At 38.4% G+C, this 23,623-nt stretch overlaps 1 protein-coding gene across 5 annotated transcripts in view; it reads left to right on the forward strand.

The window, feature by feature from the left end:
* The window catches only part of RALGAPA2 (Ral GTPase activating protein catalytic subunit alpha 2), a 337,491-nt gene that overhangs the window by 156,501 nt on the left and 157,367 nt on the right, over positions 1–23,623 (forward strand). For all 5 annotated transcript variants that reach the window (XM_055265963.2, XM_063634225.1, XM_063634226.1 and 2 more), the window contains one exon: positions 17,834–17,962. In XM_055265963.2, coding sequence (XP_055121938.1) covers positions 17,834–17,962 — 129 coding nt within the window. The remainder of the gene's footprint in view (positions 1–17,833; positions 17,963–23,623) is intronic.

Raw genomic sequence — 23,623 nt, forward strand, 5'->3', positions numbered from 1 at the left:
TTCAATGATCTTTTTATGTTGAATATTTTTTTCCTGCCATGGTAAAGACTTAGTCAGGTTATGGGAGTGTGAGATGCATAAACAAGTATCTGTACTAACAATCAACTTGTGCAAAAGACCGAATAAGTAGTGATATACATGTTATGAAAATTGAACTGTTGAATATCCTTTTAGCTAAGTTGATTTGAAAGCAGCTTACAGAGGAGAGGGGATTAGCAGGACTTTCAAGAATGGATAGGATTTAGATAGTAGGACAAGAAGCATGGTGGAGTTTCACATCAAAGATACAGAACTTTTCAGGCTGTGTTCAGGAACAATGACTAGAGTGGCTTTGATTTAATGCCATATATATGCATAGAAATAATATATGGTCATGAATCCAGGCAGCACTGTAGAGAGCCTTGATTCAAAGTAGTTTTCATCCCATGGACAGTGGGGAGCTGTTGAAGGTTTTTGAGCACGATACTCCACATGACCAGAAGAGCATTTTAAGAAGCTTAAACCACTGTGATAAAGTAGGGGTGAATTATAATCGTGAAAGAATGATGACAACAAGCACAGAAAGGAAATTATTATAATAGCCCAGGGGCAAGGTAATGAGGGCTAAGGACTGAGGCACAGATGGGGTTTGTGTGTGTGTGTCTGTGTGTAAATTCATTGTATGTGTATATGTTTTGTATATATATGCACATACGTGTTTTGTGCATGTGTGTGTGTGTTTGTGTGTGTGTAAGAAATATGTTGGAGAGGCAGGATGTAGTACTGATTGGTAAGCATCCTGAGAAAGTAGTGTCCTGGCACAATTCCCATTATCTGTCAAGGCAAATGTTGGTTCAGAAAGGCAAGAAGATGAATTGAGAAAAGGAAGACATGTGGTCATGATAGGATAAAGTGACTGTGAGTTTCGATTCATGTCTTGACCTTTCCTCACCTTGGACATTGTAGCATAGGACAGGCCAAATGGGTGCATCCAAGGATACACCAAGGGGTGTCCCCAAAGAATTCTTGCCTGTTAGGAATTAGAAATGTGCAGGAAAGATTTCCGGGGACATTTTCTCTCTACTTAAGAGAACATATTTTCTAATTCTGTTGGAATTCAAGCAGTTGGTATGCAAATTGTAAATGTATTTATAATTATTGAAATGGGACATCTAAAGGGCTCTGTAATTGATGTTTTTGTTAGCCAAGACATATATTTGTTACTAATTGTTTTTGAAAGTAATGTAGCACTTAAAAACAAGTCCTTTTATTTTTCTAAAAATACAACTTCTGACCTGAATTTACTTTATTCAAGTTAATGAAATGTTACTGAATATAAGGAGAGTTTACTGTAGAAATAAACAAAACTTCCAAGTTTGACTTAGGTTTGATTGAAGGATAATATTTATAAGGACAGGTAAGATATGACAACCCTCTCCTGACATGTATTGTTAAGTTAATAATAATTCCTGTTTGTGCTTATTGTACAAATTCAGAGTGATAAAATATAGAAGCTGTCATATAATTAATGTTACACCATCAGGTAGCATCCTCCGCCTTCCGAGTGTTTTCCATAAGGTTTCGTGGGAATGGACAAGCCACAGATTCATCAAAATTTATCAATGAAAATTTTATTATAACTTTATTCAGCTATCAATCGCCATGAAGACTTCAGATAGATGACTGCACCAAAAATAAATGCGAGATATTTTTTCCTCTTTTTTTTTACAGCTGTAGAATCAATAATTATTTTCATTAATCTGCAGACAGAGCCCACTTATACCTCAATGAGGAAAGTAAAAATATGTAGGAGGTAACAGATGGCAGAGGTTGCGGTTATGAGGTTTAACACATGTGCAGTGAACTTGTTTCACAGCTTTAAAAAGTGTAAGATGATAGCATGGAGGCTGATCCAGAGAGAAAAAAATCTACCTGACAGGCCAGAAACTACAGTTTTGTTTGATTTCCTTTGTTGGATTTGAAGGTGCAAAGACTTTCTTTCAAGTAAATGTTATCAGACATGAATATGAATTATGTATATTTAGCCCAAAATCTTCCAGTATTTAATAAGACATGCTACATGAAATAAAGCATAAAAATAGTATAGCAACTCTCAGTATATGTGGGAAAAGGAAAGATTTTGTCTTACTAAACTGTTACTGTGTGATATCATTTATCAGTTGGCATACATTTTTCAGTTGAGAACGTGTTCTTTTGCTCTGTGGTTTCTCTCTGGAAGGAGACTCTACTGTGGCCTGTCACAGAGCCCAGATCACCAGAATCTTTTTTAATAGAGTCACTGGAGTGCATTCTGTCTTTTCCCAGAGACGGTAGATGCTCAGTAAATATATTGATTGATAGAAAATGGAAGAAAAAAAAGGCCTTCTTCTGATACTGGCTATTCCAAATCTACATAGCATCATGGAGAAGAATGAGTAACCAAAGCAGCCAAGCTGAGCCACTTTGGTTGAAATTTTGGCTCCAACTATCAGTTTCAAGGCAGGCATTAACTTTCTACTGTGGCGAGATAGTCAACTTTCATTACCCTAGAACAGTGATTCTTGGGGGGCCGGGGAATTTTGCCCCCTCCAGGAAACATTTGGCAATGTCTGGACACACTTTTGGTTGTCATAAAGTGCACTGTCATTTAGTGGGTGAAAGCCAGGGATGTTGTTAAATATCCTATAGTGCACAGAAACACAACAAAGAATTTGTGACCAAAAATGTCAGTACTGCTGAGGTTGAGAAACCTTGCCCTAAAGGAGTACTTCTGCAGACGACATTGTCCTAAGAAAAGAGCTAGGTAATATAAATTAAATGACACAACTCAGTAATCAAAGACAGTATGAAAGTTTCACTCTGTTAGCTTAACCAAGGAAATAAATGCTTACGAAAATTTAACCAGGGAGATTAAGAGAGTCAATGTTTCAGGTTGAGTTAAATGAATTTTCCAAAAGGGGGTACAATTTCATAATGGTTCGGCTTACTAAATTCTCTGTCTTAAAAAATCAATTTAAGAAATAAAACATGGAACGTTCTGATTAATTCTGAAGTTAACATGAAAATTATCTGAGATGAATTTTGTCTGGAAGCCCAAAGTAGAAAGTTGTGTGGCCTGCATCTGCAAAGCCCAAGGCACTGCATGTATGAAAGGAGGCAGGAAGGGGGCTCAAGTTCCACTTCTTGCGTGAGCACTGCCTGAGTAGCTAAGAGGAAGCAGGATGGCTGAGAGAACAGCTTGCGTGGAAAAGGGTTGGTGCATGGAGACAGATAATTAATTGCCTTCTTCAAATGTCTGAAGCAGTGCTGTGTGGAGAGAGACTGTTTTACCCAGAGCCAGGACTAATAGGTAGATTCCAGCTCATCATCAGGAGACACTAAATCCAGTTTTCTGTTCAAATATGGCAGGCAATAGATTCTGTGTTTGTAAGCCTTTCAAACTCTAAAGCATTCAGTCCAAGGCTGTCTGACCCTCTAGGACAGCCTCAGAAAAAGGGAACATTCACTTTAGAGCTTGAGCCCTACCTAGCCTTGCACTCAAGTCACTGCATCCGTGAATTGGTGACCACATACATAGCCTGTTTGGCTTGTGCTGCTTATTCCATGAAATGGGTTTCTGATGACTCTGGGACTTTGGAAAGGGGAAGATAGGCCTTCAGTAGGCAATGGTACATTTCACTGCAGAAGGGATTTTCCTGCTCTTTGGAATATAGCTATTGACCTGTAAGACCATCTTTTCTCATTTAGAATTCTATGAAGACTTTAAGAAATGTTAGATTTTTCTCCAGGCACGGAGGCACTGAGAGACACAGGAATAGCTTCTAGAGACATTTCAAGTACTAAAGTTACACTTGGGGAAGGAGGATACATTAATTCCCATTTGGAGAGGAATGATTTTTGAACATAAGAGATTTAAATCATAACTGTGGTTTATAACTCATAAAGGGTAGACTTGGATAGAAGGGTATGTCAAGAAAAGCATTTTAAATTGCAATTTTTGTTTCCATGAGAAAAGTGCTCTCCTTGTGGGGAATAATCTCTTTTTGTCTGTTGATTTCTTTTTAATACATAACAATAAGTGGTATTGTGGTAATTGTGGATTGTTCAGCTATTAATGCTATTTACTGAAACGCATTTTAGAGAGAACATTGTTTTCTAAAGAAGCAATAAACAACAGTTTTTCTTTTGTTTTCCCATGGAAAAAATATGCTTTGGTAGGTATTTGTGGGCTAAAGAAATGTTAGCAAAAGAGAAGCTTTTAATAATAAGACATTAAAACAAAATAGCTACCATTTTCCTGTGTGCTGGAGTCTAGTTGAACACGTGCAGCATGATCCCTTCATCAAGACCCAGTGCCTTGTGCCACCTATTTGCTTCCCTTCCTTGGTTCCCATGGCATACTGGCTGTCCCCATCATGCGGGAGCCCTGTGCTGTTGGTGGCCTCACTCTTAGCTATGAGTAGCTCTCCCCTCCCCTAACAGATCATTGCTGGAAGGGAGGGGCTGCCTCCGAACCTCACAGCAACTAACATGATACCTTCAACCCAGTTAGCACTTGAGAATTTCAAATGATCCTGGAAAATTAATATTTTAATAAGATCATGAGTAACTGTTGCTGTTATTTAATAAAAATAATAATTATGAACTTTGGAATTTACAAAATGCTTTCAGATACAGTCTCCTTTGCCCTTTTGAAGAGTACAGTAGGGCATGATGCATTTTCATTCCCATTTTACAGATGACGAAATTGTTGTTCGGAAGGTAAGGTATCTGCCCAAGTTCAGATAGCAAATTAGTTGTATCTTTTACTGGAACTTTATCTTTAAAGCCCTCCTCCTCCTATTTCCTCATTAGCTCAAAAATCTACACTTAAAGCACCTTCGTTTAAAAAAAAAAAGTTGTTTTTAAGCCCCTAAAATGAATTTTGTTATATGTACATTAAAAATCAAAATGTAAAATAAGTATTCCTAGAATTTGAAGCAGCAAGCCATTTGTCCACCATTTAGAGGTCGATTGACCTCTTTGCTTTCTGCCATGGTGAGATTTGTATATGGTGGGCTTTTCATCATAGGATGGGCAGGACAAGGGGTAGTGTCTGGTTTGTGGGTATTGCTGCTTTGCTAGTGGATCTGGCCTGAGATTTCTCCATAAGCAGGTTGATAGAGCTGGCTTCCTTTGGGATTGTTCTCTCAAATTTCAGCCATTCTTGAGAGCTCTTTGTCTAAACACGAATTGTCTAAATGGGAGGGGTGGGAGATTGTCATTCTAATTCATCCAGGCCTCCACCCACATTAGAGGGATGGTCGGTAGAATCCCAAAATTGAATGACCACAGGGTTGCCCTCTCTTTTTTTGCAGAACACAAAAATGTTGAGAGCTTCAGTTTTGCTGCTTTGTGCAGGTGGAGTAATTTTGCTTGTAAGAAAATAAACTAGAGAGCATGCATTTTGTGTTTTCTTAGAATGAAAAGAATGGATAATAATCATATTCTAAAATTAATCTCTTTACTGATATGGGAACAAACCAGAAGTTATGGGAAGTAATGAACAGAAATAATTTCTTGTTGTTAATCTGTTCTTGGGCGTAGGCTGGGAAACATCCTGGCAAAAGTCACTACCATGAAGCAGACTCATTTTCACCCAAACCTGAGAGCCAGGCTTCCCGATTTCACCATATGAGAAGGAAGCATGTTTAAATGCATGGGACACGCTAGTCTGTGATGGCATTAGAAGCCCTGAGCTTTTTTTTTTTTTTTTTTTTTTTTTTTTTTTTTTTAGCAGAGTTGAGATCACAGATAAATGAGCACAGAAGCCACAGAGAACTGGTATATGTTCTCTAGTGTTCATTTTCAGGGAAGAATAGGAATCTTAATTTGTTGCTGGAATCCTGGTAAATTTCTTTTTTTTTCCCCCCATAAGATCTTTCTAATGCATTTCCCCTCACCACCCCCAGCCTCCTCACACAATTCCACCCCCCTTACCCCTCATGCCCAGTAATTTCCTAAGAATATGGCTTTGGTGGAAGACCTGTCTTTATTTTGAAGATAGCATTTATGAGCCAGTTTCTTCATCTGATAATACTTCTATGAGAGTAGGAGTTACGTGTTTATTTTTGGAAGCATATTTTTAAGCTAAAGCAATCATTTGTTGACTTCACTTGAAAGTATAGTTTTAAAAGGTATTATTTGCATTTTTAAATGATTATTAGGTAAAGTGAGTGAGATGAAAGAAGAATTCATGTTTCAAAACTAAGTAAGTCCTCAAAATAGTGCTGTGCAGGCCGGGCGCCTTGGCTCTTCCCTGTAATCCCAGCACTTTGGGAGGCCGAGGCAGGTGGATCACCTGAGGTTAGAAGTTCAAGACCAGCCTGGCCAACATGGTGAATCCCCATCTCTACTAAAAATACAGAAAATTAGCCGAGCGTGGTGGTGCATGCCTGTAATCCCAGCTACTTGGGAGACTGAGGCAGGAGAATTGCTTGAACCCGGGAGGCGGAGGTTGCAGTGAGCCGAGATTGCGCCACTGCACTCCAGCCTGGGCAACAAGAGTGAAACTTAGTCTCAAAAAAATAAAAAATTTAAAAAAGTAGTACTGTGCACTATATATGAGGCCCATTATTCACGAATATTAAATGGTGCTTCATTGACCCTGAATTAACATTTTCCCTTCCTGTAAGGAACAGGACCATGCTTGGGTTTGTGTCTAAACCTTGCTGATAACTGCAGTTTTGGCCTTGATTGATGCTGTCCTCCGTGTCTGTTAAATTAAAAGATTGAATGATGATCTCTTGGATCTCTTTTCTAAGTTTTTATGGTTCCAAAGGAGTAAGTTAAATACCTTTGTTACCCAAATTCAGTAGTGTTGTGTTTTCCCTGCTGTTTTTTTCTACTTCATTCTGGGGTAACATAGTGTGCAGTTGGGTCCTCATCTGGATTCCAACATTAGAATGAGAAGATTATTTTACTTGGCATCATTGGCAGTGTCGATTAAATCTTTACTATGCCCTTGTAGCCATGACCTTAAGCAACACCTGACTGTGTTAACTCTGTGGTTTCACCCAAGTGAAATTGGGTGAAATTTTCTAGAAATATTCTAAGAAGAATATATTTCTAGCAGATGCATTCTTGAGACAGTGTGAATAATAAACCTGGGAAAAGTATAGTTTCCTGACTCTGCAGTACCTATGTTTGTGTGTGCACATTTGACTCATTTTGGCAATTCTTACCTTAATATTTACTTACATGATTATGCACAGTACGTGCATTTTACTTACCCTTTTTTTTTTTTTTTAAGACGGAGTCTCACTCTCTCACCCAGGCTGGAGTGCAGTGGTGTGATCTTGGCTCACTGCAACCTCTGCCTCGTGGGTTCAAGCAATTCCCTGCCTCAGCCTCCCGAGTAGCTGGGATTACAGGTGCCCGCCACCATGCCCAGCTAATTTTTGTATTTTTAGTAGAGATGGGGTTTCACCATCTTGGCCAGGCTGGTCTTGAACTCCTGACCTCAGGTGATCCACCCACCTCAGGCTCCCAAAGTGCTGAGATTACAGGCATGAGCCACCACACTCAGCCACCCATCCTTTTATCTGTGATGGCAGCGACCCTGTTTTTGCTTCTGCTAGAGAATATTGTAAAGCTGTAGAGGAGGGGGTGGAGGAGACAAACTGAGACACTTGGCTCAGTTTAGCCTCTTCTAAGACAAGCAGCTGGCACCTCAGAAAAATATTTTAGTATCCTGCTACCCCAGCCCTCCCTCATCCCCAGCCCCCAGTAACTTTCTTGGTGCTGTATAAATGCCTTTCTGTGTATGCTTATCCCTGAGCTTTGGTCATGAGGCCTGATCTTCTTTTGGAGTGCTGTACCAGCGTCTAGCACTCAGAGCACCTTACACACATGTCTGATGCAACTGAGTCGCTTCCACTGTTATCACTTACTGGCAACAACTTGTTGAAGCCCTCATTTGCTAAAGTCTCATTGTGAGGATTTAATAACTGTTCTTGAGCATCTGCATCAACCTCATTAAGCCAGCCTGTTGTACAAACTGTAATGATTTGAAGCTTATCAGGGTCATGACTAAGACAGTCATTACATAGTCAGGCCATGGCATCTTCAAGGCACTATTGGTGCAGCTGGTAAGTCACTTATCTCCATGACCCTACAACAGTTTTCCTCATCTTATGGAATTATAAATGTGCCAGAAGTTCCTAATAGGTTTGCCATCTCCCTGTCAGTCTTCTCAGTGAGCTGTGAAGTGCCCATTATAGGAAGCACACGTGAAAGACAGCAGCCGCTCTTGATCTGTGGGCTTCAGGCAGGGTGTTGTGTTGGTCAGAGAAAAGGGGCTTTATGTTTTGTTCGTATAGCAAAGGACTTGGGGCTGAGCTGATTCATGTGATGGAGAATCATTTCTTTCTTAGAGGCCCTGATCTCACAGCACCCTGAGCATCCTTGCAGAAAGCACTCATTTGCTGCTGCAAAAATATATTGCAAAAAGGTTGCTCAGGGCTTGTTTGCCACCAAACAAGCTCTGGCTCTGGCTTTCTTCTCACCAAAGAAATAACATTTTAAACTCTGATAAAATAGCATTTCCATTTTAAACTCTAATGTTCTCCCTAAGATCAGGGACAAGACAAGGATGTCTTTTCTCACCACTTTTCAACAGTGTACCAGAGATTCTAGACAGGGAAGTTAGGTAAGAAAATGAAATAAAAGCCATTCAGACTGGAAAGAAGAATGAAAGATATGTATATTGACAGAGTATATGATCTTGTATTTGGAAAACCTCAAGAAATACACACACACTTAAAAGGGAAACCTACTAGAACTAATAAATTATGTAAGATTGCAGGATACAAGATCAATATATAAAAATCAACTGTATTTTTATACAACAGAAATGGACAATTTGAAAATGAAATTAAGAAAGCAATTCTATTTACAATAGCACCAAAAACAATAAAATACTTAGGAACAAATTTAACCCAGGACTTGCAAGATGTATACACTGAAAACTGCAAACCTTGCTATAGGACATTAAAATCTACCTAAATAAATGGAAAAATATCCGTGGATCAGAAGACTTAATATTATTAAGATAACAATACTCCCCAAACTGATATATAGATTCCATACAATCCTTATCAAAATTTCAATGGTGGTTTTTGCAGAAATGGAAAAGCCGATCCTAAATTTCATATGGAATTGGAGGGAATCCTGAATAACCAAAGCCATCTAGAAAAGGAACAAAATTAGAGAATTACTAGTTTCCTATTTCAAAAGTTCCTAAAAAGCTAAAGTAATCCAAACAGTGTGGTCCTGGTGAAAGGTTAGACATATAGATCAATGGAATAGGATTGAGAGTCTAGAAGTAAACTCATAAGCCCATAGTCAGCTGATTTTTTGACAAGGGTGCAAAGACAATTCCGTCGGAAAAGAATAGTCAATTCAACAGGTGATGCTGGGACAACTGGATACTCACATGCAAATGGATGAAGTCGGACCCCTACCTCACACCATATACACAGATTAACTCAAAATGGTTCTATGTCCTAAATATAAGAGCTAAAATGGTAAAACTCTTAGAAAGGAAAGGACTAAGTCTCCATGAACTTGTATTTGCCAATAGACTTTTAGATATGAAACCAAATATGCAAGCAACAGAAGAAAAAATGGATAAATTATCATTCATCAAAATTAAAATCTTTTGTGCTTCAAAAGATGCTATCAAGCAAGTGAAAATACAACCCACAAAATATTTAAAATTATAGATCTGATTAGGGCCTAGTATCCAGAATATATAAAGAAGAATATATATCCAGAATATATAAAGAAGTCTTACACAGCCGGGCACCTTACACAGGTGGCTCATGCCTGTTATCCCAACACTTTTGGAGGCTGATATAGGTGGATTGCTTGAGGCCAGGGATTTGAGACCTGCCTGGACAACATGGTGAAACCCCACCTCTACCAAAAATATGAAAATTAGCCAGCTGTATAACCTAGTCTCAAAAATAAACAAATTAATGAAAATTTAAAAAATTAAAGAAGTCTTATAACTCAGCAACGAAAAGACAGCCCAAATAAAAAATGGGTGAAAGACATATACTGAAACTTCTCCAGAGAAGATATAAAAATGGCCAAGAAGAACATGAAAAGATACTCAGCATCATTATTCACCAGAGAAATTCAAATCAAAACCAGTCACCAAAAGGTAGAAACAGCGTAAATGTCCATCAGCTGATGAAAAGATGAACAAAATGTCATATATCAATACAATGGAATATTAATTTGAAGGAATTAAGTATTAATTAAGAAGGAATACAGTATTATGTGCCACAACATGGATGAACCTTGAAAACATGTTAAGAAAAAGAAACCATACACAAAATGCCATATATATTGTAAGATTCCATATTCTGAAATATCCAGGGTAGACAGATTCATGGAGACAGAAAGCAGACTAGTAGTTGCCAGTTACTGGGTATATGAGAAATGGGAAACAGCTGCTTCATTTTGGTATAGGCTTCATTTTGGGGTAATGAAAATGCTCCCAAATTAGATAGTGGCTATGGTTACACAATTCTGTGAATACACGAAAAACTACTGAATTGTACACTTTATAGGGTGAATTTCATTATATATGAATATATATCTTGAAGCTGTTACCAAGAGAAAGAGACAGTTTAGACAGATTAGTGACTTATCAACTTCATTATAAAATAAAATTCATGTACAGTGTTCCTTAAATAAGTAAATCTATATCCCACATTTTCTGAAGCAGAAGAGTCCATCTTCATCTGTGTAAAGGCCAGCCAAGTTTTTCTTTATAGATAAGCAGTTATAAAAAAATATTCAAGGTTCTCCTTTTGGGCTTGAGCATCACAGTGCCTTTTCCTGCCATCTGTCCACTTGTTCTGCCACTCCTGAAATCCTGATACTGTGCAAATGCTCAGAACAGCTCCCGTGGCCTCAGGAGTTTGTTGCATGTTTCCCATTCCCTAAGGCATGCTGCTGTCAAGGAAATGCAGTGACTTCTTCATAGCAGTTCTGCTGGCGAGAAGTTCTAGGTATTGTGTTTTATTTGTTTTTTTTTTTTTTTTTTAAGACAGGTTCGCTCTCTGTTGCCTGGGCTGGAATGCAGTCTTACAATTACAGCTCATTGCAGCCTTGATGTCCCGGGCTCAAGCGATCCTCCCACCTCATCTTCCCAAGTAGCCAGGACCACAGGAGTGTACCATTACACCTGGCTAATTTTTTTTATTTTTTGTAGAGGCAGGGTCTTGATATGTCACCCAGGCTGGTTTTGAACTCCTGGGCTCAAGTGATCCTCCCGCCTTGGCTTCCTAAAGTGCTAGAATTGTAGGTATGAGCCACCATGCCCTGATACTAGGCAATTTTGATTCTCTAGGTGCAGAACCCAATTACTCTGTCCTGTAATATTTCTCCTGGCTTTCGTAACATAGCTGTACTCTAAGAAGTCACATTGTGTACAACACTTGTTAAAATCTCTGCTTTTCTCCCCCAGACAGATGTACCAAGTTAGACATTTTAACACATAATGTAAAGCACATACCACGTATTTGGCCCCAATCATGAAAGTAATTTTCAGCTTTGTCCTGCTATCTTTTTATTCTCAGTGACTTTTCTGGAAATGAAGTATTGGCGCCGTGCTCTGCTGTGTGTGTGTGTGTGTGTGTGTGTGTGTGTGTGTTTAAAGGGCCATGTTGATTTGATTTATTTTTTAATCATCAGAAGCCAGGTAGCAGCTTGTAGTATGTAAAGTATGTCCTTGTGCCCTAAGCTGAAAGAGCAGAGAGCCACTAGCAGAAATGAGAGAAACAGGCCTTGTAGCTTTGAGGTCTCTTCAAATCTGGTCTTCTGGTAACTAAAAATTTCTCATCACTCAGCATTTCTGAACTTTTAGCAGGTGGGCAATAACCAATACTTAAAAATATGTCTACAAGTACTACAGGATCGTGGCTGTCTTCTTCATTGTTAAGTTTAAATTATATTCATATTTAGTATGAATGTATTCCTCTGCATTCACATTTTTTATAATTAATTATCCAAGTATAGAATGAATCATATCTTTTTGTTAGCCAGATTACTGGGATAAACATCCCAACCTTCCCCTCTTTACCAAATAAAAGAGCTTCCTATAGAATTTCCTAGGTAAAAGACAGGCATCTTCTCTAAAAAACAGTGATGAATTCATCTAACTGTGTAGTGTTTAGTTTTCTTTAAGTAAAAAGTTAAATGAGGAATTGAGTGATTTTTTCATATGCAGATTTTATTTCTTGATGATTGTGTCTGGCCTCGTGGAGGGACGGAGTGACTTTAGGCGGAATAACCGGATCTGTTTGCTCTTGAGAAGCAGGCGCGAGTCCACGAAGGAAAGGCAGGGAGACAGATGGCTGCCTATTGTGTTACAACCATCATCTGCTGGGCCCTGAGCAAATATTAAGTGAATAATATATATGTAATTGGTGTGAAAGTACGATTGCAACATTTCTAATATGGTTTGGAGGATGGCTACTTCTTGAACATTTGTGTTTTATAGAATGCTATGTTGAAATGTTTTTGTTTTTAGGGTTAATCCATTTTAAACTGCTTTAAAGTGAACATTTTTCCCCCATTTTGACACCACTGTGCAATATTTTGAATTGAAATGGCCTGTAATCGCCCTTTTTTATTTTCCATAACAACATGAGCACTAAATTATAGCTGTGCAATTATGTAAACAATGGAAATGCTTCCAGAACGAATCCTTCCTTTTAAATTTTCATTTTGTGTAATTGTTGGAAGGTTTGGAGCCATAATAAACAAAATTATTTTACACATTTATCGCTCTAAAGGTCAATTATAAGGGAACTAAAGAAACAACACTATGCAAAATGAATAAACCAATTTCTGTTGCCATCACCATATGTTTTTCTTATCACTTATGGTTTTTCCAGTTACTGTGTACATAGCATTCAATTAAAGCGATTCATTTACCAGGCTGAATATGGTTTGTGTTTATAGAACTGTGCTTTAGAGGAGAGGAAACAACACGCCTCTATTTGAATTACCTGATTTTTTGCAAGATCAGTGATAAGAGACAGATGTTCTCACCAGTTACTTTCTCATAACCAGAATCTTTTGATAAGCTGCAGATTCACAATTATCATCTTAGTGATCTTTTCACACTCAGTGTATAGTATGCACTTGGACTTTTAACCAGAACAAGAGAAAAATACTAGTTTGGTGATCTGTTCACTATATTGCAACATTTTGCAGGATGAATTTTAATTTCTTTGAACAAAAGCATGTGAAAGATCTTTGTCAATGTGTCATATGTTCAGCTCTCAAGAATAAACCTCATTTTATTTTAGATTCCATATATCATTGAGCCTATTGTTTAGTTTGTGGTTTAGTCTATTTAACATGTAAAAAAAGAAACTAATTCTTGCTATAAAACTAACTCGAACTTCTTTGTATTAAGTTGTAGAACTCTTTAGAAAAATGAATCCTAGAAAATCTAAAATGATAATTTTCCTGTTTTTCTTTCAGTATCTTCCTTGTAAAACACTATGGCTAATTGCCATAAAGCTTTGTTAAGGGTGTTGCTTGAAAGCACTAATTTCTAGAGCTTTTGAATTTCTGGGGTAACATGCGATCTAAGAGGCTTGTTTGTGTGCCGCCTTTGAAATGTCTTAAACTATTCTTTCTGTAGATCAGCAAAATAATAGTTCACTGAATTATACAAACTACATCTATAAAGTAAATTTTACAAAGTAAAACTCTTCAGAGTCCTTCTCTTTTTGAAAAATAATTATTTATTTGCTACTCTACTTACTTCTTTATGGCTCTTTTCATTTTACAAAGGCATATGTTCTTATCTCCTATCCCATTACATACAACTCCGTAAGGGAGTATCATTCCATTTTATGGAAGAGAAGCATGAAGCTCTGGGTATGACATGATCTGCCCACAGTCACATAAGGCTTTGAACCTAGGCCTCATGGCTCAAGTTCTAGAGTTCTTTTCACCACACCAGAGTGCAGGGCTGTTTCTCACTAGCTGTCTCAGTGGAGGCAGTGCTGAATAGCATTGTAGAAAAGATGGCCCCTTTCCTCCTCTCTGCAGGTCCTTGTGATACTCTCAGGTAGGCCAGCTGGAGTTGAGAGAAGAATTTCTCTCACACCACCCTGACATTGCGTTCTGTGCTTGTATTTAACAGGGAGAGCTGGTCTCAGACCCAGAGTCTTCATCAGAGGATGGTATTTTTAGCAAAGTTTAGCAGCACTGATTACTGTCATTGTATTACCTGAGTTACTTTTTACTTACGAGAAAGGATACACAAGTTTTTCAGAATAATTGGTCCATTATTCTAAGCGAAGTAACTCGGGAATGGAAAACCAAACATTGTATGTTCTCACTCATAAGTGGGAGCTAAGCTCTGAGTACGCAGAGGCATAAGAATAATACAGTGGACTTTGGGGACTTGGGGGGAAAAGGTGGAAGGGGGTGAGGGATAAAAGACTACAAATTGGGTACAGTGTTTACTGCTTGGGTGATGGGTGCATCAAAATCTCACAAATCACCACTAAAGAACTTACTCATCTGACCAAATAGCACCTGTTCCCCAAAAACCTATGGAAATAAAAAAATTAAAACATGAGTCACTTTGAAAAACCTGTTAGGCAAGTAATGTTCACTTTGGACAGGGAGATGGCAAAAGGCATGAGGGTTGCACATGAATGACTGATGTCTGAGAGCATCATCCTGTCCCATGTATATATAAAGCCCTGGAGGCTGTGAGGAAGGTTTCAGATTTTTATTACATTTTCAAAGACTCCTGTTATAGCTGTGTCTTAACGTATGGTGGGGAAGGTGAAAGAAGGATTCTACTGGGTTAGAAATGAGTGGGGCATTTTGTGGATGTCCCGCTATTGGGAATATGCAGCGGCTCTTCCTTGAGTACCACATGGTTATTCCTAATTTTAAAATGTTATCACAAAGATACAATCTTCAAGTTGTTCCACTTCAGTGTGGAGAAGCAACATAAGCAGGCATATGGCCATAATTTGGCTGACTGGTCATATAGTTCTCTCTTTAACCCCCCCATTTACCCTCCCCCAGTGCTGTCTTCGGCGACTTCACACAGGCGCTGTGTCTCCTCAGGGCGCTGTCTTACGTGGGTGGCAGGGTAGGGTAGGCTAGCCATCTGTTATTTTTCCCTGTCTTTCCAACCTTCTTGCTCATAGTAGCAGGTTCCGTTGAAGTGATTGGCTGAGGTCCAGGGGGTGAGGGAGCCATGTGACTTTATCTCAGCTATATGCCTATCTGCTGTCTGTACTATCAGTATAGCAACTTAGTAATATTTTTTGAATGTCCCATTTTACAGATTGTTGCCTTTACACATACAAATCTTACGACGCAAAATGGATTCATTTACAAATGGTGGTGTTATTTTGTTAAAGGATTTAGTTCATAATTCCCACAAATTTAGTCTAGAAAAGCATTTTTTAATTAAAACTCTAAATTCCAGTGGTGAAAATAGACTTATTTGATTCAAGTATGTGCTAAAGATTTTTAAAGCCCACAAGCCTCAAGGTTTAGTTCCACATCTCAACAGATGGAATTAACACAAACATAACAAAGTTAACATCATGGTTGTTTGCATTATTAATCTTCAAATGCATGGCATTCTGCTACCTTGCTAGCCAGGTTTGCACGAATCCTTTCATTGCAACATATGTCAACAGAAATGTGCTTCCATCTGCTGCCGGATAGCTTGATGCCTGATATTCCGAGACAAGGCCCAGCACAATGAGTACCTCTGTGAGTAATTACAGGTGTGTGGTGAGGAGCCTAGGGCATTAATCAGAGGCTTAATTATGAAAAAGGTGGATCTTTTGTTCCACTCTTGGATCCTGAGTTTACCACACACTTTCTAAACTGCAGCATCCATCTGCTCAGTCCCTTAGAATGTTTGCCTTGACTGATATGGACCTTAAAGTGTATCAAAGGACGTGATTAAAGCAGGCTTAAACATTAACCTGGAAGAAGCATTGTTCATGTTTTTTTTCCTTCCTTCCTTCCTTTTTTACTTACCTATTTATCTGTTTATTTCTGATGTAGGAAAAAAGTCTGCTGAAATGCTAAAACTTTAAATTAGTACTTGCTAAACTATTTACCATATGTGAACTCTACTAAATTAAGCATTAAACAGTAATTTTAAGAATGTAAATATCAAGATTTGTAGAAACTAAGACCCATGTAAGAAAAAAAAAGTCTTAGGAAAAATGGTTTGTGAACACATACAAATTTTTTTAGGAAGATAAGTTGTTAAATGAGGTTATTTTTATTATGACAGACTTAACATGTTAGAATTTAGCATGTTACTACTGCTTTGCTCTAATGTGATACTGATAGAATTAAATCAGGATTATTTTTAAGGATTTTTTAGATAACCACACTGAAATCTAAGAAAAGAAACTAGGATTGTGTGTGTGTGTGTGTGTGTGTGTTTTGCTTCTTACTCTTATATTGAGACTATAATAGGTTGTATAAGTCACCTAACTATAGTATAGTCATGTAACATTTCAGTCAGTGGCAGACCACATATATGATGGTGGTCCTGTAAGATTATAGTGCTGTATTTTTACTGAACCTTTTCTGTGTGTAGCTGTGGTTTGATATGCAGATAATTTCCATTGTTTTACAATTGCCTACACTATTCGGTATAGTAACATGTTGTGCACATTTGTAGCCTGGATGTGTAGTAGGCATCTACCATCTAGGTTTGTGTAAGTCACTCTATGATGTTCACAAGATGATGAAATTGCCTAACAACACATTTCTTAGAATGTATCCTCGTCATAAAGTGACACGACTGTACTTCAGTGTGTGTTTTGATTAATGTACATGGCCAACAGCTGCATAAGTTTGTGGTTTGTGGTTTTCTTACTAATTCCTGTTACACACACACACACACACACACACAAACACACACATACACACACACACACACATACACACACACACACACACACACACACACACACTTGCACAGATGGCTTCAGAGATGTGGCCTGGCCATGGATGGCATGAATGCTGTCCAGTGGTGGACCCCTGATCTGCCACAGGCAAGAATTAGATATCTGCTTCAGACCAGAGCTGGGGGGTGAGGGGCCATCCAGCCATCAATGAGAGGCCATTACAGACACAGGAACACAAGGTGTCTGGGGCAGATGATGCTCTTTACACTGCACTCTGTGCAAAAGGCTACTGTTGCACTTTGTACTTGCACGGAGATCACACATACACTCAGAGCCATGCTGTTTCCATGACCTTAGCATTTCACTGATTACATTACCTTAGCACTCTGCATATTCCCATTTCTTAACACATAAAACTATCTGAAGAGTGAAATTTTCCATCTCTTTGCCTACTTTAAGATATCTTAATGTAACTGTGCTTTAACTGTGGCCAATTGAAAGCTAAAGACAGGACATATGTTTTGTTTTAGTGATAGGTATTTGAGGGTTTTAATCATGTATTTACCTCATTACTCCTGTAGCTTGTCCAAGGAGACTACCTTTACATGGAAGACAGAGGAAATGTCTAGTCTCAGAGCCATGATTTAGATTTTGGAAAATTCATCTTACAGCTTGGGGTCTCCAATCTCACCTTTAAAATGGGTACAATAACCCTTGGAGTAACTCCGTTTCCAATATCTCTTTCACTGAAAATTTTCTGTGATCTGTGCTCTCTTAGATTATTATACAGTGGTCATATGTACCACTACAAACACTACTTCGGAATTTTGTGTTTGAACATTACAATTGTGTTTTCTTATCTTCCCTTTTAGGATATCTTAAATACCATCATAAGGCACTGTCCACCCCGCTTTTTCTCCCTGGGTTTTCCTGGCTTCTCAATGCTGGTGGGGGACTTCATCATGGCCGCTGCCAGGGTCCTTAGCACAGACATGTTGACGGTGAGTATGACAATGCTCAGCATCCCAGCTCCCAAGAGGCTTCACAATCGCTAACAAGGTTCAGATTTCTCCACTCTTAACAGGTGTTGACTCATTAGTGCAATCTGAAACTGGGCTCTCAGGGTAGATACCCTGGCAGCTGATGTGTGAAATTGTAGGATAAGATGACACACTGGTTTTGGAAAGGCGTTTCATCAAAAGGCCAAAGTGTGAGAAATCATATCCTCACTAATATTTCAGCACATTTACACAGTCAGAAGCAGGACTTGTCTCTTAGAATATTATTAGCATTTTCCAGTAAATGGTGACACAGACATAAATGTCTAAAATAGAGAGTTTTAAAATGTACATTAGCAGTAAGATTTTTTTTGTTTTTAAAAGTCTCATAGAAAATATTTTCTTAAAATGTTAGAACACTAAAATCTTAACTAGAAGTGAATATGTATTCTCTTAATAACATGCCAGAATACTTTGGCAGAATTTTTGTAATAAAAAATTAGAAGTGAACTAAATGATCAGTAAGGGCTACAAAAAAAATTATTTTTACTCTCTACATTTATCTCTACTACTAAGGCAGTATCTTTTCTTTCCTTTTTTTGTTGTTGTTTTTCAAGGGATAGGGTCCCATTCATTCTCTGCCTGGGCTGAAGCACAGTGGTGCTGTCGTGCCTAGCTCACTGTAACCTCAAGTGATCCTCCCACCTCAGCCTCCTGAGTAGTTAGGACTGCAGGTACATGCCATTATGCCTGGCTGATTTTTAAATTTTTTGTAGAGATTGGAGTCCCTCCATGTTGCCCAAATTGGTCTCAAACTCCTAGCCTTAAATGATCCTCCTGCCTCAGCCTCCAAAATGTTAGGATTACAGGTGTGAGCCACTGCACATGGCCAAAGCAATATCTTAATGCCTTTTTGAGAGAATACTGTTATACATTTAAAGTTAAAGGGCCTTTTCCATTTGTGCTCTATAAGCTGTTATATATTCAAAGTTATTTTTGCCTCTTCAAATGGTATAAATAAAATTAGCTTTACTATTTGCTAAGCATTGGTGTCGAAATCAGTGTTGCCATCCAACAACCTAAATCTTGTTTGATAGGAGATTACTTTTTCACTTACTTCTTCTTTGCAGGGTAAATTCAAACTTCAAGCCCTTGGTTTTAAATTAAATTGTTTAAAAATACTTCCTGTAGCTGGTATTTCATGTTGGTGCTTTCACACGCTAACTTTTTCCTATAAAGATAAATTAGAAAACAAAGAGAAGTGAAAAGAGACAGGAGCAAAAGGGAAGAAAGGTAAAAGAGAAGAAGAGGCCAGGCATGGTGGCGTATGTATAGTCACAGCTATAGGAGACTCAGGAAGCCGAGGTGGGAGAATCACTTGAGATCAGGAGTTTGAGTTCAGCCTGGGCAGCATAACAAGACTCCATCTCTTAAAAAGAAAAAAAAAGTAGAAGAAGAAAAATGTTGAATTTGTTCAACTGTGGCCTTATCGTAAAGAATTATGACAACTTTTCATACTTTATTATTTCTGAAAAATTTTAGGATAATCTCAAAGAATTTTCAAATGTATTTTAACCATTCACATCAACTTGAAAAAAATTACAAGATACAAGAAGGGAAATCATACTTCTTTATTGAAATACTCATTTTTTTTAATCATACTTAAGTTCTGGGATACATGTGTAGAACATGCAAGTTTGTTGCATAGGTATACATGTGCCATGGTGGTTTGCTGCACCCATCAACCTGTCACCTACATTAGGTATTTCTCCTAATGCTATTCCTGTGTTAGTCTGCTGAGAATGATGGTTTCCAGCTTCATCCATATCCCTGCAAAAGACATGAACTTACTCTTTTTTGTGGCTGCATAGTATTCCATGGTGTATATATGCCACATTTTCTTTATCCAGTCTATTATTGATGGGCATTTGGGTTGGTTCCAAGTCTTTGCTATTATAAATAGTGCTGCAATAAACCTACGTGCGTGTGTCTTTATAGTAGAATGATTTATAATCCTTTGGGTATATACGCAGTAATGAATGGGATTGCTGGGTCAAATGGTATTTCTAGTTCTAGATCCTTGAGGAATCGCCACACTGTCTTCCACAATGGTTGAACTAATTTACACTCCCACCAACAGTGTAAAAGCATTCCTATTTGTCCACATCCACTCCAGCATCTATTGTTTCCTGACTGTTTTTTTTTTTTTTTTTTTTTTTGAGACAAAGTCTTGCTCTGTCACCCAGTAGCTGAGACTACAGGCACCCACCACCACGCCCAGCTAATTTTTTATGTTTTTAGTAGAGATGGGGTTTCACCGTGTTAGCCAGGCTGGTCTCGATCTCCTGACTTCGTGATCCTCCCGCCTGAGCCTCCCAAAGTGCTGGGATTACAGGTGTGAGCCACCATGCCCGGCCTATTGTTTCCTGACTTTTTAATGATTCTAACTGGTGTGAGATGGTATCTCATTGTGGTTTGATTTGCATTTCTCTAATGACCTGTGATGATGAGCTTTTTTTCATATGTTTGTTGGCCACATAAATGTCTTGAGAAGTATCTGTTCATAACTGTCACCCACTTTCAGATGGGGTTTTTTTTTCTTTTTTCTTTCTTTTTTTTTAACCATATACAATTTTATTTATTTATTTTTAATTTAATTTATTTTTTATTATTATACTTTAAGTTCTAGGGTACATGTGCACAATGTGCAGGTTTGTTACATATGTATACATGCACCATGCTGGTGTGCTGCACCCATTAACTCATCATTTACATTAGCTATATCTCCTAATGCTACCCCTCCCTGCTCCCCCCACCCCATGACAGGCCCTGCTGTGTGATGTTCCCCTTCCTGTGTCCAAGTGTTCTCATTGTTCAATTCTCACCTATGAGTGAGAACATGTGGTGTTTGGTTTTCAGTCCTTGCGATAGTTTGCTGAGAATGATGGTTTCCAGCTTCATCCATGTCCCTACAAAGGACATGAACTCATCATTTTTTATGGCTGCATAGTAGTCCATGGTGTGTATGTGCCACATTTTCTTAATCCAGTCTATCATTTGGATTGGTTCCAAGTCTTTGCTATTGTGAATAGTGCTGCAATAAACATACATGTGCATGTGTCTTCATAGCAGCATGATTTATAATCCTTTGGGTATATACCCAGTAATGGGATGGCTGGGTCAAATGGTATTTCTAGTTCTAGATCCTTGAGGAATCACCACACTGTCTTCCACAATGGTTGAACTAATTTACACTCCCACCAACAGTGTAAAAGCATTCCTATTTGTCCACATCCTCTCCAGCATCTATTGTTTCCTGACTTTCTTTTTTTTTTTTTGGGAGACAAAGTCTTGCTCTGTCACCCAGTAGCTGGGACTACAGGCACCCACCACTACGCCCAGCTAATTTTTTATATATTTAGTAGCGATGGAGTTTCACCATGTTAGCCAGGCTGGTCTCGATCTCCTGACTTCGTGATCCTCCTGCCTGAGCCTCCCAAAGTGCTGGGATTACAGGTTTGAGCCACCATGCCCGGCCTATTGTTTCCTGACTTTTTAATGATTCTAACTGGTGTGAGATGGTATCTCATTGTGGTTTGATTTGCATTTCTCTAATGACCTGTGATGATGAGCTTTTTTTTCATATGTTTGTTGGCCACATAAATGTCTTCTTTTGAGAAGTATCTGTTCATAACCTTCACCCACTTTCAGATGGGGTTATTTGTTTTTTATTTATTTTATTTTTTTTTTTACCATATACAATTTTATTTATTTATTTTTAATTTAATTTAATTTTTATTATTATACTTTAAGTTCTAGGGTATATGTGCACAATGTGCAGGTTTGTTGCATATGTATACATGCACCATGCTGGTGTGCTGCACCTATTAACTCATCATTTACATTAGCTATATCTCCTAATGCTACCCCTCCCAGCTCCCCCCACGCCACGACAGGCTCTGCTGTGTGATGTTCCTCTTCCTGTGTCCAAGTGTTCTCATTGTTCAATTCTCACCTATGAGTGAGAACATGCGGTGTTTGGTTTTCTGTCCTTGCGATAGTTTGCTGAGAATGATGGTTTCCAGCTTCATCCATGTTCCTACAAAGGACATGAACTCATCCTTTTTTATGGCTGCATAGTATTCCATGGTGTATATGTGCCACATTTTCTTAATCCAGTCTATCATTGATAGGCATTTGGGTTGGTTCCAAGTCTTTGCTATTGTGAATAGTGCCTCAATAAACACACGTGTGCATGTGTCTTTATAGCAGCATGATTTATAATCCTTTGGGTATATACCCAGTGTTTTTTCTTATAAATTTGTTTAAGTTCCTGCTGGGCTTGGTAGCTCATGCCTGTAATCCCGACACTTTAGGAGGCGGAGGTGGGCAGATCATCAGGTCAAGAGATCGAGACCATCCTGGTTAACACAGTGAAACCCCGCCTCTAATAAAAATTTTAAAAAAACTAGCTCGGTGTGGTGGTACATGGCTGTAGTCCCAGCTACTCCGGAGGCTGAGGCAGGAGAATCGCTTGAACCTGGGAGGCGGAGATTGCATCAAGTCGAGATCGCGCCACTGCACTCCAGCCTGGGTGACAGAGCACGACTCTGTCTAAAAAAAAAAATGGTTCAAGTTCCTTGTAGATTCTGGATATTAGCCCTTTGATGGTTAGATTGCAAAATTTTTCTCCCTTTCTGTAGGTTGCCTGTTCACTCTGATGATAGTTTCTTTTGGTGTGCAGAAGCTCTTTAGTTTAATTAGATCCCATTTGTCAATTTTGGCTTTTGTTGCCATTGCTTTTGGTGTTTAGGTCATGAAGTCTTTGCCCATGCCTATGTCCTGAATGGTATTGCCTAGGTTTTCTCCTAGGGTTTTTATGGTTTTAGGTCTTACGTTTAAATCTTTAATATATCTTGAGTTAATTTTTGTATAAGATGTAAGGAAGGGGTCCAGTTTCAGTTTTCTGCATATGGCTAGCCAGTTTTCACATCACCATTTATTAAATAGGGAATCCTTTCCCCATTGCTTGTTTTTGTCAGATTTGTCAAAGATCATATGGTTGTAGATGTGTGGTGTTATTTCTGAGGCCTCTGTTCTGTTCCATTGGTCAGTATATCCGTTTTGGCACCAGTACCATGCTGTTTTGGTTACTGTATCCTTGTAGTAGAATTTGAAGTCAGGTATCGTGATGCCTCCAGCTTTGTTCTTTTTGCTTAGGATTGTCTTGGCTATATGGGCTCTTTTTTGGTTCCATATGAAATTTAAAGTAGTCTTTTCTAATTCTGTGAGGAAAGTCAATGGTAGCTTGATGGGAATAGCATTGAATCTATAAATTACTTTGGGCAGTATGGCCATTTTCATGATACTGATTCTTCCTATCCATGAGCATGGAATGTTTTTCCATTTGTTTGTGTCCTCTCTTATTTCCTTGAGCAGTGGTTTGTAGTTACCCTTGAAGAGGTCCTTCACATCCCTTGTAAGTTGTATTCCTAGGTATTTTATTCTCTTTGTAGTAGTTGTGAAGGGAGTTCACTTACGATTTGGCTCCCTACTTGTCTATTATTGGTGTATAGGAATGCTTGTGATTTTTGCACATTGATTTTGTATCCTGAGACTTTGCTGAAGTGTCTTATCAGCTTAAGGAGTTTTTGGGCTGCGAAG

This window comes from Symphalangus syndactylus, chromosome 24, assembly GCF_028878055.3.
Source record: "Symphalangus syndactylus isolate Jambi chromosome 24, NHGRI_mSymSyn1-v2.1_pri, whole genome shotgun sequence".
Lineage (NCBI taxonomy): Eukaryota > Metazoa > Chordata > Mammalia > Primates > Hylobatidae > Symphalangus > Symphalangus syndactylus.